Source organism: Portunus trituberculatus, chromosome 29 (genome assembly GCF_017591435.1).
Source record: "Portunus trituberculatus isolate SZX2019 chromosome 29, ASM1759143v1, whole genome shotgun sequence".
NCBI classification, from domain to species: Eukaryota; Metazoa; Arthropoda; class Malacostraca; order Decapoda; family Portunidae; genus Portunus; species Portunus trituberculatus.
The window spans coordinates 8,974,374-8,991,356 of record NC_059283.1 but is presented as its reverse complement, the minus strand read 5'-3'; the positions used below and the strand labels follow the sequence as shown (position 1 = coordinate 8,991,356).

At 37.6% G+C, this 16,983-nt stretch overlaps 1 protein-coding gene across 5 annotated transcripts in view; it reads right to left on the bottom strand.

Moving 5' to 3' along the window:
* The window catches only part of LOC123510405 (advillin-like), a 42,904-nt gene that overhangs the window by 3,879 nt on the left and 22,042 nt on the right, over positions 1–16,983 (bottom strand). For all 5 annotated transcript variants that reach the window (XM_045265557.1, XM_045265558.1, XM_045265560.1 and 2 more), the window contains exons 7-14: positions 16,723–16,890; positions 16,439–16,552; positions 16,079–16,209; positions 13,007–13,116; positions 12,688–12,808; positions 11,878–12,007; positions 11,350–11,533; positions 10,807–10,892 (exon numbers count right to left, since the gene is read on the bottom strand). In XM_045265557.1, the coding sequence (XP_045121492.1) occupies positions 10,807–10,892; positions 11,350–11,533; positions 11,878–12,007; positions 12,688–12,808; positions 13,007–13,116; positions 16,079–16,209; positions 16,439–16,552; positions 16,723–16,890 (1,044 nt within the window). The remainder of the gene's footprint in view (positions 1–10,806; positions 10,893–11,349; positions 11,534–11,877; positions 12,008–12,687; positions 12,809–13,006; positions 13,117–16,078; positions 16,210–16,438; positions 16,553–16,722; positions 16,891–16,983) is intronic.

Below are 16,983 nucleotides of genomic sequence, written 5' to 3'. Positions count from 1 at the left end.
TTGAGTAAATAAATGCGAGCCACGCGGGTGAAAAGTTAAAAGTACATTAACTTTGTGTGAAATAGTGGGTTATACTGTGAAATGATTTTTTCTTGTATCTACTTTGTGGTGAGTGATATATCCTTTCCTGGTGAACTGGGCTGTAAGTCGAAAATGACATGATTGTGGGGAGAAAGTTCTTTTGATATTATTCAATCAGTTTATTGATTTATTTTTCTTTTTTTAATTAAATTTATTGAAAATTTTGTGAGTATTTATTCTTGTAATTACCATTAAAAATTATAGCCAGTGTCTTAAGCATCAGCTACATCTACCATATATTAAAAAATTAACCCCTAGATTAAAAAATTTTCATAATTTTTTTTTATTTTTACATATTTTCCCCTCACATTACACTGGTGGTAGCGGTGGGATTTACAGTCACAGCAGTTCACCTGGAGCGTACATCACTCGCAGATAATGTGTACCATTGTAAATGATCTTAGTAGACATGTAAAATCGTATCTTTAGAAATGAAAACACACACGTGTGGAGTCAAAGGGGGCACGAGAGCAACTTGCTAACAATACCTCATCACCTTCTATTACATGACACTTCACCATCCTCAAGTCTATATTGGCTGCCTTATGTCAAGGTCATCCTCTGCAGTGGCCATGATTGCTGCAATGTGCCAGGCTACTATGAAAGCAGCATTTCACATCAGTACTGCCTAACAACCCTAATTTGCTTTCTTCTTGCGACCTCCACCATGCATGGTGGGTACAAACAAAAGGTAGATCTGGGTGTGTTAGTGTGGGTACAACGAGAGACCACTGAGTTCTGGGTATGTAAGAAACTGTGTTAGTGTTAAGTAGAATGGATCATATGCAGTGGTAGAAGTGCTAAGAAATGGTGGAGGTTATGTGGTAAAAGACCCCTTCACGGAACAACTGTTGCAAAGGGCAGCCGAGAAAATAAAACCCTTTCATGGAGAAGAACAACACCTCCTAGAGCCCCAAGACACTGTTTTTCAGACAGATTTAGAAACTGAAGTGTTACCTACCATGGTACTGCCATGAATGTCAGGATAAGAAGTGAAGGTATGGTGAATTGTAGATTGTAAGGTAAGCAGTAATTCTTCATTAAAATATCTCTTACTGGCAGAGATAGTAGTAATGAAACTAGGCCCTGAGATGAAGTAGGTAAGGGTAAAAGGGATGTTGTTTTCACTTTATTTTACAGACTAATTACTGCAAGTTCACAGTCACATGGATCACACTGCAGTTGGTCTACTTCAGGATGTGGCAAGCTTTTGTAAATTTAGCTTTGGGATACCCATCGAGTGACAGGTAGAATGAATGGGGGAGATGAATCTACTGCACGAAAGCAGGATAACTAAGGTGCCGAATGTTGTCATGCAGAGTACCAGAGAACTTAAGTTTAAGTCTAAAATTGACGATGGATTAAGAAGTTGGCTGGAGTGGAATTCTTCATTCCCTAAATATTTTAGAAATTCTAGTGTTATGTCTCCAAGGGACATTGTGGAGTGGTGGTTAAACAAGGCCATTGTATTAAATGTATAATCAAAAAGAGAAGTAATTCCCAAGGGCCGAGTGAAATTCGTAATCCCGTCCGGTGATGGAGGAATTTGTTGAAGATTATTGTTGCCAGGGTTAGGAACCACTTCTCTGTGTGGAAGATGTTAGTTCAGGTTGAATGAAAAATTCTTTTAGGGGAGGAAAATGTCATGTAGTGCCGGGGAAAATAATATTAAGTTATTAATCACAGTGGAGACTCAATACTTGAACTTAATTAATTCCAAATGACTGTTCGAGTATTAAAAAGTTCGACTATTGATACCTATAAAGCAGGTAATTCTTTCTAATCTTAGCAAAACCTCAAGTTTATAAAGATTTCAATGTATTTTATTTTACAATATTGACTTGTACATACTGTAAGTGAAAACTGGTGATGGATAACTTAGAAGAGGAGGGGAGAAGGGTGGGAGGAGGGAGGTTGCCAGAGGATGAGTCACCATCCATGAAAATGTCATAACATAACATAACATAACATAAATAATAGGATAACAAAGGGCCACCAGGGCCCATCTAGGTTATCCTGTATCAGTCGCACAGCGACCTCGTCATCAGTACTTTTTATTTATTTATTTATTATTTTTTTTATACTATGTGGGCTTTTCACAAGAATTTATGGGGTAAAAAGAATACTTTTTATGGTACCTCCTATCTCAAAGCCCATCCACTAAGAAACTGTTGCCCCGAGTGAGGAAGCCCAACCTACACTTGGACCGTGGACAGGATTCGAACCCGTGCGCTTGGAGACCCCTCGGACCCCAAAGCACACATGGTTCCTGTGAATCAGTTAATGGAGTGCTGTGGCTCACTAACACTTGCACTCTCACCAGATTCCTTATTTTCATCACTAATAAGCCTCTATAGTGCCATCGTAAGTTTCTAAATGAAAAACTACCGACAGAACGCAGAAGAATGTTGTTCTTCTAAAGACTGTGGCAGGACTAGGGATGCGCATCAGTATCCGGTATATCAGTATTACTGATATCATCAGTAATACAGTATAAGAACCGCACATTGGCGGCTGTGAGAAGGGAGAGGACAGAGCTTTGCATTAGACCAAATGTGCGGCCGTTTGATTACCAGATATATTCACCAACAATAAGCCTTTGGTGTAATGTAAGTTTATGAATGAAAAACTAAAGATAGAATACAGAAGAATTTTATTCTGATGACCGCAGCAGCACAAATCACAAATGGTGGAGGGGGGAGGGGGACACCAGGGAGCCTTTGTTTACAACCACGTGTGTGGACGTTCGACTATCAGGGGTTTTTTTTTAGTATTAAATCGAACATTTGCTTTCGAGTATTGAAAAATTCGAGTATTTAGACTTTCGAGTTTCGAATCTTCACTGTTTTAAGATTATAAGTGTAACTAAGTATACGTGGCATATAACAGATATACAGACGTACAGACATACCATATGGTTACTATCTGTTGGAGAAAGAGAGATGGTTATCAGCCGTGAATTAAAAATACTAAATTCTATTGTTGCGTAATCAGAAGTCTAACATGAATTTTTCATTCCAGTCAACAGAGGAGGAACTAAACAGTTCAGAAAAATGTCTTTTATTCATGTAACGCCAGTAGTAATGTCAATCAAATCACTTTTAATTACGTCCGCGCCAGTCATATTGTGACAGGTATCAATAATCTTGGGAGTCTGAAGATACAGGATCACCCAAGGAGTTAGGATTGTGGGAACACTGCAGAGTTCGTCTTGCTTTCATGCTCAGTCTAGCTTCACCCTTCATTCCTAACAGGTCAATTGCTTTGCCCCTGTAAAATTAACGTAACTTTACATGAAACATAGTACGTATACACATATATTTCTAAATCACTTACTCAGTCTAGCTTCGCCCTTTATTTCTTATAGATATCGACAATCGCTCTCTCTCTCTCTCTCTCCCTGTGCACATGAAATCAATGTGTGTGTGTGTGTGTGTGTGTGTATTTACCTAGTTGTAGTTTTACAGGGCCTGGGCTTTATGCTCGTGTGGTCCCGTCTCCATATATACACTTATCCAATTTTTCTTTAAAACTATGTACACTCTTTGCTGACACCACTTTCTCACTCAAACGGTTCCAAGTCTCAACACATCTTTGCGGGAAACTAAATTTTTTAACATCTCTCAGACATCGTTCCTTCCTTAGTTTCTTACTAGCTATGCGGTCTTGTGCTTCTAAAGTCATATTCTTCTCTCAGGATCAGTTTCTCATTATCCACTTCATCCATTCCATTAATCAATTTATAAACTTGTATCAGATCCCTCTCTCTTCTCTGCTCCAAGGTTGGTAGATCCATAGCCTTTAGTCTCTTCTCATATGCCATCCCTTTAAATTCTGGAACCATTCTTGTAGCCATTTTTGTAGTCTCTCTAATTTTCTTATGTGTTTCTTTTATGGGAGTCCACACAACTCCTGCATATTCCAATCTAGGTCTTATTTTAGTACTTATCAATTTCTTCATCATTTCCTTGTCCATATAGTGAAATGCTACTCCAATATTCCTTAGCAAATTATACGTCTCTGAAAATTCTATCAATATGGCTTACCGGTTGATTATTTTCTTCCATTGTCACTCCCAAGTCCTTTTCCTTTTTACTTTTCTAGTTCTACTCCATCTCCCATCTTATAGATTCCCACTGGTCGTCTTTCACTTTTCCCATTTCCATGACATGGCTTTTGTCCACATTGAATTCCATCTCCCATTTTTGCTCCATTTCCAGATCTTGTTTAAGTCTTCCTGTAGTATTTCACAATCCTCTTTTGTTTAATGACTCTGCACAGTTTCGCATCGTCCGCAAACAGATTTATGTAGCTGTTCACTCCCTCTGGCATGTCATTTATATATACGAGAAAAAGTATTGGTGCCAATACTGACCCTGTGGCACTCCGCTGTCTACTGTTCTCCACTTGGACTTCATATCTTTAACTATCGTCCTTATTTCTCTCCCCCTTAAGTAATTCTTCATCCATCTCAATGTGCTTCCTTTTAAGCCACCCTTCTCCTCTAACTTCCATAGTAATCTTTCATGTGGCACTTTATCAAAAGCCTTTTTTAGATCTAAATAAATACAGTCAACCCATCCTCTCTCTCTTGTACTTTATCAACTATTCTAGAGTAGAAACTCAATAAATTTGTCACACATGACCGACCTTTTCTAAAACCAAATTGGCTATTTGATAATATTTTGTTGTCTTCAAGAAACTCGATCCATTGCTTCTTTATTACTTTTCACACATCTTGCATATTACACTAGTTAGTGATACCGGTCTGTAATTTAAAGGTTCTTCCTTCCTTCCGCTCTTATATATGGGAACCACCTCAGCTCTTTTCCACTCCACTGGCACTGTTCCATTTTCTATTGAGCATTTTATGATGTTGTATATTGGACTTGCTAGTTCTTCCCTACATTCTTTCAGTATTCTGCCTGAGACTTCATCCGGTCCCATTGCCTTTTCCTCATCCAATTCCGTCATCAACTTTTTATTTCAAGCTTGGTTACTTTAATCTCTTTCATATAGACAGTCTCTCTATTACCCTGTGGTCTTTCAAATTTGGATTCCTTAGTAAAGACCTCATGAAATTTACTATTTAACAGTTCTGCCATACTTTTGGGTCTTCCACCATTCCGTTTTCTCCTTTTAACCTTTCTATTGTTTCTTTTTGTCTTATTTTTCCATTTATGAATCTGTAGAACAATTTTGGTTGTTCCTTACATTTTCGACAATGTCCTTTTCATAGTTCTTTTCTTCTTCCTTTCTCACCTTAGCATATTCATTTCTTGCTGTTTTGAAGTTTTCCTTATTTTCTGGATTTCTGTTTCTTCTCCACCTTTTCCATGCTCCATCTCGTTTCTCCTTTGCCCTAGCACATCTTGCATTAAACCAATCTTTCTTTCCTTCTTCTTTAGGTCTATATTTCGGAACATATTCCCTGACCCCAGTTTTGTATATTTCCAAAAATAAGTTATATTTCTCTTGAACCGTTAATGAGTTTTCCATCTCCTCCCAGTTTACGTTTTAAAATAGTTCTTGAGATTCTCAATATCAGCCTTTCTGTAATTTAATCGGTCTCCTTTGTATGATTCATCTCTATCTTCCTTTCCTTCTTCTATATCCATCTCTAATATTACATGGTCACTCTTTCCCAATGGGCACTTGTATCTTATATCATCGTTAATTGGTATATCCCTTGTAAAAACTAGGTCTAATCTTGCCGGCTCATCGTTTCCTCTGAATCTTGTGTTTTCCTTTACTCTTTGGACCATCAAATTATCTATCATTAGGTTCAGGAATCTATCTCCCCAGGCATCTTCCCCCATACCACTTTCATAATTTTCCCAGTCTACCTCCTTACAGTTGAAATCTCCTACCAATATCACTTTTCTCCTTTCCTTAATGATTCTTGTAAGACTCCTTATTGTGTCATCTATCATGTCTCTATATTCTTGGTTAGTCCATGAGTTTGTTTTGGTGGCACATATGTTCCAATGATTGTTAACTCCTTTTGTTAATATGCATCTTAACATACAGTATTTCTGATTTTCCTTCCCAAACTCCACTTGATTTACCACTATCTCCTTCCTTAACATCATCATGACTCCTCCTCCTCCTTTACCCACTCTGTCTCTCCTCCATATATTATACCTTTTATCTATGTCTATTTTATTGCCTCATTTAACTTTGTTTCCACCAGGCATACAATATCTGGTTCTTCTTTCTTTATGTAATCTCTTAATTCTAATTTACTAGATAAAATCCCATCTATGTTTGTATACATCATTTTAATCTCTTGTTCTTATCATTTTTAGTTAAACTTGCTCCATTCTTTTCTCTTCTTTCTCTTTTATATACCATTTCCTTATCCTGTCTCCTATAATTCTCCAAAAAATGCCTTCTTCTCCTCCTCTGACCTTTCATTATTTTTTCTCTTGCTTCTGCCACCAGTTCATTGTGTCTCTTCCTTTCCTCCTCGTTTCTATTTTTCTTTATATATATATATATATCTTTGCAACCTTCTGTTTCTCTGAGTTTCGTTTTTCTATATAGTACTTCTTCTGCTGCTGCTTGTGATTTTAGTAATATCTTAATTGGTCTCACTGTTCCTTCTTGATATGGTCCCATTCTATGGATTTCTTCTACTTCCTCTTCTAAGTTCTGTCTATCCTCGTCATTCAGATGTTTTAGTAGGTCTTTTACTGATTTCATTTCGTCTTTTTCCCTTCTTGGTCTATATTTAACATTTTTTCTTTCAGTCCAAAAATAATTACACTCTTCTTTTTTCCAATTTCTCTTACTAAATTTTCTTTTTCTTGAGGACTCCTATCATTTTGCTTGTCATATTTTCATCTCTTTCTTTTAACTGTTCTTGAAATACTTCTTGAAATGATTCCTTGTCTTTCTTATCTTGGATTCTCCATGCTTGTACTTCTTTTTAATCACGTCTTGTACTCTTTCTTCTTCTTTGTTAACTAGATCTTTTAGCTTTTCTTTTTCTTTCTCGGCTTTACCGAGTCCTTCTTCCATCAATTTCTTATAGTTCGCTATTTGGACTTTTAATTCTTCATTTTCGGTTCTTAGCCTAGTTTCGTTTTCTTCCACTCTTTTATCCTTTCTTTCAATTTCTGGAGCTCTTTATCCTGTTCTTCATTCTCTTTCATTCCCATACTCTCCTTTATCAATTTATCTAATTTACGTTCGATAGTTAAGACTCTATCAAATAGTGAAGTTTGCGCCGTATCAAAGCCTTCAAATTCTCCTCCTCCCTCACCAACATTGTCATCATCAGCTTTCATTCTTTCCCTTGTCACATACCTGCATTTAGATGGAATATCTTTCTCACTCATTATTATTTAACACTGTATTCATGAAAAAAATGAGTCCACACTTATTGCCCAGGCCACTGTAAACCCAAACAAAGGTAGTGAAGATCAGCTGATTCTCGGGAGCGACGGTATCGCGTCCTTCCTCTGCCGCGTCTCGTGTGTGTGTGTATTTACCTAATTGTATTTACCTAATTGTAACATACGGGAAAAGAGCTATGCTCGTGTTGTCCCGTCTCCATATCTATTAATGTCCAGCTTTTTCTTAAAATCATGAATATTCCTTGCGTTGACCACTTCCACGTCTAAACTATTCCATGCTTCCACCCTTCTATGAGGGAAGCTATATTTTTTCACATCTCTCCTATAAGTGGCCATTTTAGTTTTTCCCATGCCCTCTCGACATTCTTTCATTCCACATACACAGATCTTCCCTATCCATTTTTCCATGCCAATCATCACTCTGTATATTGCTATCAGGTCTCCCCTTTCTCTTCTGTTTTCCAGGGTCGGAAGTTGCATTCTTTTCAGTCTGTCTTCATAAGTCAAATCTCTTAAGTCAGGCACCATTTTGTTGCAGCCCTCTGTACTTTCTCTAGTTTCCTTATGTGTTTCTTTAAGTTCGGAGCCCACTGTATTGTTGCATATTCAAGCCTCGGTCTTATCATTGCAGTAATTATTTTCTTCATCATTTCTTCATCTAAATATACGAACGCCACTCTTATGTTCCTCAATAAGTTCAATACTTCTCCAATTATTTTGTTTATATGTCTCTCTGGCGATAGGTCATTGGTAATTGTCACCCCAAGGTCTTTTTCTTCATGACTGGTTTTATGTCTTCATTTCCTATCTTGTACATACTCCTGATTCTTCTTTCACTCTTGCCAAACTCTATTTTCTTGCATTTTGTCGTGTTGAACTCCATTTGCCATGTACAGCTCCATTTCCATATTCTGTCCAAGTCTTCCTGGAGTAGTTCGCAATCTTTGTCACATCTCACTTTTCTTAACAATTTTGCATCGTCTGCAAATAGGCTCACATAACTGGACACCCCATCCACCATGTCATTTATGTAGACCCGAACATTACTGGTGCCAACACTGATCCCTGTGGAACTCCACTCTCCACCAAGCCCCATTCTGATGGTCTGTCCTTAATTATTGTTCTCATTTCTCTTCCTACCAAAAGTCTTCCATCCATTTTAGTAAACTGCCATGCACTCCTCCTACCATTTCAAGTTTCCAGATCAGTCTCCGGTGTGGTACCTTATCAAAGGCCTTTTTTAAATCCAGATATATTCCATCAGCCCAACCATCTCTTTCCTGTATTACATCTATCACCCTCGAATAGTAACATATCAGGTTTGTCGTGCATGAACGCCCTTTTCTAAAACCAAATTGACACTCACAAAGTATGTCATTTTTCTCCAAGAAGTCTGTCCATCTATTCTTCACCACCCTCTCACACATCTTAGCTACCACACTTGTAAGTGACACTGGTCTATAGTTCAATGGGTCTCTCTTGTTACCTGATTTATAGATTGGGACAATGTTAGCTCTTTTCCAGTCTTGGGGCACTACACCTTCCCTTAATGAGGCATCAATTACTTCACAAACTTTTTCTGCCAGTTGCTCCTGCATTCTCTTAAAATCCATCCTGATACCCCATCAGGTCCCACAGCTTTTCTCACTTCTAAACTCCCCATCATATTCTTGATCTCCTCCACAGTTACTTGAAACTCCTTCATAATCCCTTTCTGTTCCATTACCAGTGGTTTGTCAAAAGCAGTCTCCTTTGTGAATACCTTCCGAAAGCATCCATTCATAGCCTCTGCCATTTCCTGGGATCCTCACTGCATACTCCATTTACTTCTAAACTTTCAATACTTTCTCTATTTTTGATGTTGTTGTTCACATGTCTGTAAAAAGCCTTGGTTGGTCTTTACATTTATCAATTATATCCTTTTCTTGTTTCTTTCTTTCTTCTCTTCTAATCAACACATATTCATTTCTTGCTCTTTTGTAACTTTCCCACTGCTTAATCCGTCTTTTCCTTCTCCACCTCTTCCATGCATCCTCTTTTCTTGTTCTAGCCTTTTCACATCTATCGTTAAACCAGTCCTGCTTTCCAACTTCTCTATGTTGTCTTATTGGTACAAATTTTTCTCACCTTCTTTGTATATTTTTATAAATTCCTTCCACTTTTCATTTGCTCCTTAGCACTCTTGAATTTCATCCAATTTGTCTCTTGAAAGAATTTCTTTAGGTTTCCAAAATCTGTCTTGGCATAATTCCATCTTCCCACTTTATATTCTTCATTTCTTCTAGATTTCTCTTCATCTATCACCTTGAACTCCAAAACTGCATGATCACTCTTTGCTAAAGGGCACTCCACCCTCATCTCCTCAATGACCATTGGCTCTGTACTAAAGACCAAGTCCAGTCTTGACGATGCTCCCTCTCCTCCAAACCTAGTATCTTCTTTGACCCACTGAGTTAACACATTTTCCATTGCCAGTGTCAATAGTGTATTTCCCCATGTTGTCTCTGATCCTTCCATTGACCAGTCCTCCCAACACACCTCTTTACAATTAAAATCTCCCATCATTATAGTTCGTTCACAGCCACCCAACATTTCTTCCAGACATGTTCCTGTATCACTTATCATTTCTTCATATTCCTGTACTGACCATGCATTTGTCTTAGGTGGTACGTACACCACTATGTAGTGCCTCTTTTTCCTTCATTAGTTTCTGCTCTGATCTTTAGCACTTCTGCCTTTCCCATACCTTCTTTCACTTGATCCACCTTTATATCTTTTTTAACCAGCAACATCACTCCTCCTCCCATCTTACCTACTCTATTTCTTTTCCAAACATTATATTTCCCTTCTCCAACCATCATCAGGTCTTCTCCCTCTCTCAGTTTTGTTTCAGTAAGACCCACAATATCTGGGTTCTTGTCCCTCAAGTAATCGTTGAGTTCTAAAATCCCCAATATCACTCCATTTATGTTGGAATACATTACATTCCGCTCATACGTAAGTTTCTTTAGTCCTTTCTTACTGTGTGTGTGTGTGTGTGTGTGTGTGTGTAGGAAGTGCTTGTAGTTTTGTCTGAACGAGGAGCGTTATTTTTAGAAGGCAGGCTGTGATTGCCCCCTTGAATAGTGAGACACAGAGGGAAATGTTCAGTGAGATAGAGAGAGAGAAGGAGAGTTTTCAAAGACCACAAAGTACATTAATAAGTTTTCATGGACATTTTTCTATCTAAAGATGCAGAATTCTTGTTAAACTGTCAAAGGAATTGTAGAAACACTTATATACTCACAGACCCTTTCTTTTCCTATTTACAATATCACCCTTTACCTTGAAAAGAAGAGAGATGGAGAGAGAGCATCACCCTTACCTCTACTGCCTTGGTGTTGTGGTTGGTGGTGCCACGAACCTGCAGCATATAGGAAGACTTGCGGCCCTGATCACGAGCCCCAGACCCTGACACATACAAAGAAAGATATGTGTGAGAGAAGAATAAAAGAAGACAAGGGAAGAAGATAAGTATGGGAGGAGGAAGGAGGAGTGGTAGTTTACATGAGGAAAAAGAAGGAAGGTATGATAGATGGGAGGAGGAAGAAGTGGTAGATTATGAGAGGAAGAGGAAGGAAGATATAAGAGATAGATAATATAGGAGAGATGATAGGATGGAATAGGGAAAGGATATGTAAGAAAGAAGGAGGAAGATAGCTGCTTTTGTCTTTGTGTTAAATCTTCACTTGAAAAATCAATTAACTAATAACTCATTATAGCAGAGATAATCATCCTAGACTGGCATTTCACACACTGCACCTTATATCAAATCTTCCCTTACAACCCTGTACTAATCAAGCCATTTCAAGCAGAGACAATCACACTAAACTGACACTTTTTACACACAACACTGCAGTCCACTCACCATCAAAGGAGGAAGCATAGCCACCCTCAAAGATGACCATTTTCCCGCCAAACACAGCCATGAAGTGTGACGGTTCCTTGCCCTGCACCACCCTCACTTGTACAGCCCGTCCCTCCAGCCTGTCGTCCAGCTCCACCGCCTTCGCCGCCGCTGTGCCTGCTTCATCCTGGCTGGCATGGCTGCCCTGTTGAGTGGATCAAGTGTCAGGGAAGGTTCAAAGGTCATAGGAGTGAGAGGATTGTATTATTATGGAGATCAGATATCCTTGCTACACATTTAATGCATTAAGGGAATGCAGTGATGAGATGAAACAAAGAAAAAGAAGAATGAAACCAATGAAAGGGAAAATGGAAGAAATGAAGAATAGTTGAAGCTGAGGGGCAAGGAAAGCAAGCAAGGAAAGTTAAAATTGAGAATTAGAACAAAATAGACACCTACAATTAACAGCAGCTTAACAACACAAGAGACGGTGAGGCAGAAGAGATGAGATGCAAAAAGGTCAGGGAAGAGTAGCCAGCCAATACTCACAATCCAGTAGTACAGGATGTAGTGTTCCTTGCTGCCCTCAATGTAAGCGTACAGCACAATGTAACAGTCACCACTGAAGAATTCTCCGAACTGGTCCTCTGGCATTGGAACCAAGTTAAAGTTCTTCACTCTGATAACAAAGAAAAAAATAAATAATAATAATAATTAGTACACAAAATAAATGGATGAATAAATTAATCAAAATAAAAACAAAGTGGAAATGTTATGCTTGTTTCATGACTGTGACGGAATACAGTAGGTGTTATGATTTCAACTGACAGGCTTAGAGTGTGAATGTGTGTGTGTATTGAGTGTGTGGTGCTTTGTCTGGACTAACCTGTGTAGGATTAGACAGACAGAAAAACAGATATTTTAAAAGTTATCCTTATGTTGTATCTTCCTCCTCTTTTCTCATTAGCATCATCATAATTTTCTTCCTTCTCATCCTCCTACTGCTCCTGGTTCTCTTCTTCCTTTTTTCTCCTAAATCTTAATATCTTTCTTGTTTCTATCAACTATTCATAAATGCTCATCTTAAGCATTTCTCTACTCATGTAAGTCACAACACACACACCTAGTTGTATTTACCTAGTTGTAGTTTTACAGGGCCTGGGCTTTATGCTCGTGTGGTCCTGTCTCCATATCTACACTTATCCAATTTTTTTTTAAAGAAAAATTGGATAAGTGTAGATATGGAGACGGGACCAGGCCCAGGCCCTGTAAAACTACAACAACAACACACACACACACACACACACACACACACACACACACACACACACACACACACACACACAAACACACACACACCTCCACACTTCCTTCTGCCCCTTGCCGTCGTCCACCATCTGAGTGGAGGCGGCAAGCTCAGGTCTTGAGTGCAGCGTGGTGGCATCAAACTTGGTCTGAACTGTGGTGGCAATCTTGGTGGCTGAGGAAAAGGAAGATATATATGATCATTAGAACATAAAGATTTTGCTTCTATCATCCTTGTTCTCTTCTGTACCACTCAAAAGACATCTGTAAGATGTCACCTTAAAATATGACTCAGCTTAATTCAGCTGAGAACATGAGTGTTTCAATAAAAGAAGGCAAGATAGACTGTGGAAAGGTCATCATCATAACTCACTTGAGAACTGGCGGCCAAAACCTTTGCTCTGGTCTATGTCCTTCCAGTCCCTGAACAGAGTCTTGAACTCTGGAGGCTCACCGTGCTGCACGATGCGAGACACTTGAGTGCTGAGAGAATGACAGGTGTGAATGCATGTAAGAGACTCAAATTTTCAATGGTTTCTGGTTCTAGGGTTGATTTAACCAGGAATTTCTATCATCAATGAGAAGAATATATATGAGAAGTTGACTCTTTTACCTATGTGGCCAAGAAAAAGTGCCTTGATGAGAGAGTAGTGTTTCAAAATACAGAGAGAGAGAGAGAGAGAGAGAGAGAGAGAGAGAGAGAGAGAGAGAGAGAGAGAGAGAGAGAGAGAGAGAGAGAGAGAGAGAGAGAGAGAGAGAGAGAGAGAGAGAGAGAGAGAGAGAGAGAGAGAGAGAGAGAGAGAGAGAGAGAGAGAGAGAGAGAGAGAGAGAGAGAGAGAGAGATATGAAGCTCTGGGCATTCCTCAGCGCCTTCTCTCATACCTTCAATATATACTATTCCTCTTCCCCTAAAATGACAAAATTAATTTCAAATAAAAGACTTGAAAAACCATGGATCACTCAAGGGTTAATAAAATCTATACAACACAAATTTGCTCTCTATAAAGCATATAAAATAGGAATGATCAACTTTGATATTTACAAACATTATAGAAACTATCTAACAAACCTCATTAAGCTCACTAAAAGAAATGATTATTTACAAAGATTCTCAGATTTTAGACTAAATACAAAGAAAATATGGGAAACAATAAATGAACTCTCAAATAGCAAGACTAAAATGAACACAACAATCAAGTCAGTAATACACAACAACCAAACTAAAAACACCCCACATGAAATATCAGATGCATTTAATGACTATTTCTCAAATATTGCCCCTGAACTTGCACACAAACTGCCACCCATAGAAATCTCCCATACCTCATACCTTCGCGGTGACTATCCACACTCAATGGTGATGCCTATAATAACAAACTATGATACAATAAAAGTAATGTCAGACCTCAAAAACAAAAAAGGACACATTGATGAGATATCAGTTGCTATTATAAAAGAAAACAAAGACTTATTTGTCAAACCTCTCACAATTCTATTCAACCAATCAGTCAAGACAGGTACTTTCCCTGACAAACTGAAACTTGGTAAAATAATTCCTATCTATAAATCAGGTAACAAAGCAGATGTATCAAATTACCGACCTATCTCTATATTACCAAACTTTTCGAAAATATTTGAATCATTAATGAAAAACTACTTACTAAATTCTTTAAACAGGATGAAAATTTTAAATAATAGACAATTTGGCTTCAGACCAGGCTTCAGCACATTTCATGCTTTAAATACATTTATGTCTGATCTCCATACAGCACTTAATAAAAGGAAATCAATTTTATCCATTTTATAGACTTCTGTAAGGCTTTTGACACAGTGCAACCTCATATTCTCCTAGAAAAGATGCACCACTATGGTATTTGTGGATTTGTCCATGACTGGTTCAAGTCTTATTTACATAACAGGCAACAGTATACAGTATTTGACAATCATTTATCCACAACTAAACCAGTGAATCTAGGTGTACCTTAAGGAAGCATACTGGGCCCTATACTCTTCTTTATTTATATTAATGATATTTCCAATATATCAAATACACTCCACACTATATTATTTGTGGACGACACTCTTTTCTATATGATAGGAGAAAAATCAACAGAATGAATTAATAGTAATAGGGCCAATACAGAACTTCTAAAATTCTCTGACTGGTGTTTAGCTAACCGTCTCAGTTAATACTGTACTAGCAAAACTTATTATATGCTATTTTCTAACACCATTACCACCTACCAGCCACTACCTAACTTAACTATACTAAATGATGATATCCTGCAGGTTAATCAAATAAAATTCCTTGGTCCCTTACTTACCCATGTCATTTGTATCAACTCAATATACTACATAAAAAAATTATCAGGATAATAACCAACAATAGTTTTAATGAGCACACCCCTCAGTTATTTAAAACACTAAATATCTTGAACATTGCTGACTTATCTAAACTGAATATTGCATCTTATATGTATAAAACAATAAATTCTAATAACTATAACACTTAACCTATAAACAATTACCAAACCCATAACCAGCATTCATTGCATATACCCAGTCACAAACTAACATTATTCAAACATTCACTGCTGTACCTAGGACCTAAAATATGGAATGAAGTACCACCTCATATCAAACAAACAACCAGCATATCATCCTTTAAGCAAAAATTTAAAAGACATATACTATATTCCTACTAATCTTTCTATTTCATCTTATGATAATGATAATAAATGTAAAATAGATAGTGTTTTCACTATTTATTATTATCAGTATTAATATTATATTATTATTATTATTATTATTATTATTATTATTATTATTATTTTCATTATTATATTTATATTTATTGTATACATGTATTATTCTTATTCTTACTCTTATTATTATTATTATTATTATTATTATTATTATTATTATTATTATTATTTATTATTATTATTATTATTATTATTATTTATTATTATTATTATTATTATTATTATTATTATTATTATTATTATTACTATTAGTATTGTTTTTTATTGTTATTTTATTAGTGATATGGAAAATTATATTTTGGATAGGAGTTTACTTTTATATATGACAAAATAAGTGTATGTACATATGTAATTAACCAATTTGTTTAACATAAATGGACCTTTTTCTCTCTTTTCATGGAGAATAGTTTTCTTTTTGTCTATCTGTAAATTCATAATATTGCCCATAAAGCTATCTATAGCTTACAAAGGGCTATTTGTCGTGGTAAACTATTTTTTTTCTGTTAATCCATGTATATAAGACAAATATAATAGTGTTTAAAGTGTTTGAGAGAGAGAGAGAGAGAGAGAGAGAGAGAGAGAGAGAGAGAGAGAGAGAGAGAGAGAGAGAGAGAGAGAGAGAGAGGAGGGGATGATTAAAAGGGAAAAAGGAACCAAACAAAGCAGTCAGTTGAGCTTACTGTGGTGCGTATCCCTTCTTGGTGATGAAGCCCTGGGCATTCCTCAGCGCCTCCTCTCGCTCCTTCTTTGTGGCCTTCTTCCCGACCCACACCCAGATGCCATCCGAGCCATTGTCTATGATGAATGAATCCTGCACCAGACCACCAAGGAGTCAGACAAGAGTGAAATGGAAATATGGAAGGAGAAACATACACACATAGTTATGCATGAGACACTTCACTAATTTTAGAAACATCTTGAGTATGTGTATTTGAGTCATAAGAACACACAAAGGAAGCTGCAAAAAGCCATCAGGCCTACACATGGAAGTTTGTGATGAAGGCACTGTGAGGGCAAGGAGACAAAGAAAAGCATCGTACATTGGAGTCAAGATCAGCCTGAAAGAGTGGCCCATTCTTCACTTCCACAACCTTCAGCGTGCCAGACTCATCAGTGCAGCGGAACAACTTCAGCTCCTGGCAGATACGGCGAGCCTGAGGAATGAAGGAGGGCAAGTTAAAATATGGGAAGGTGCAGTGAATATGTGGTTAAGATTCTCAAATATTCCAATGTTTACCTTCACCTTGACAGACTTAAAACTCCAAATCCACAACATTAGAGGTAAACAGTTTGAGTCCCCAGCATTAGGTCAGTTGCTCCTCACCACAGTATCGTCCTTGGGAGCCTCGGCGGCAGGTGTGACTTGCTTGTTGTTGAGAGGCAGCAGCTCCTCAAAGGCAATCCTCTCCTTGTCCTGAAGTGCCGCCTCCTGCCCATCCTCCACAACCACTACCGTACCTCCACCATGCTCAAGCTTCAGTGTCGAGGCAAACTGAGGACAGAGAGGGTTATGTCAGGCAATGGTAAGGTGGTCTGTGTATCCTTCACTGTACTGAGGGTTGCAGAAAAGGTAGTGATTTGAAGC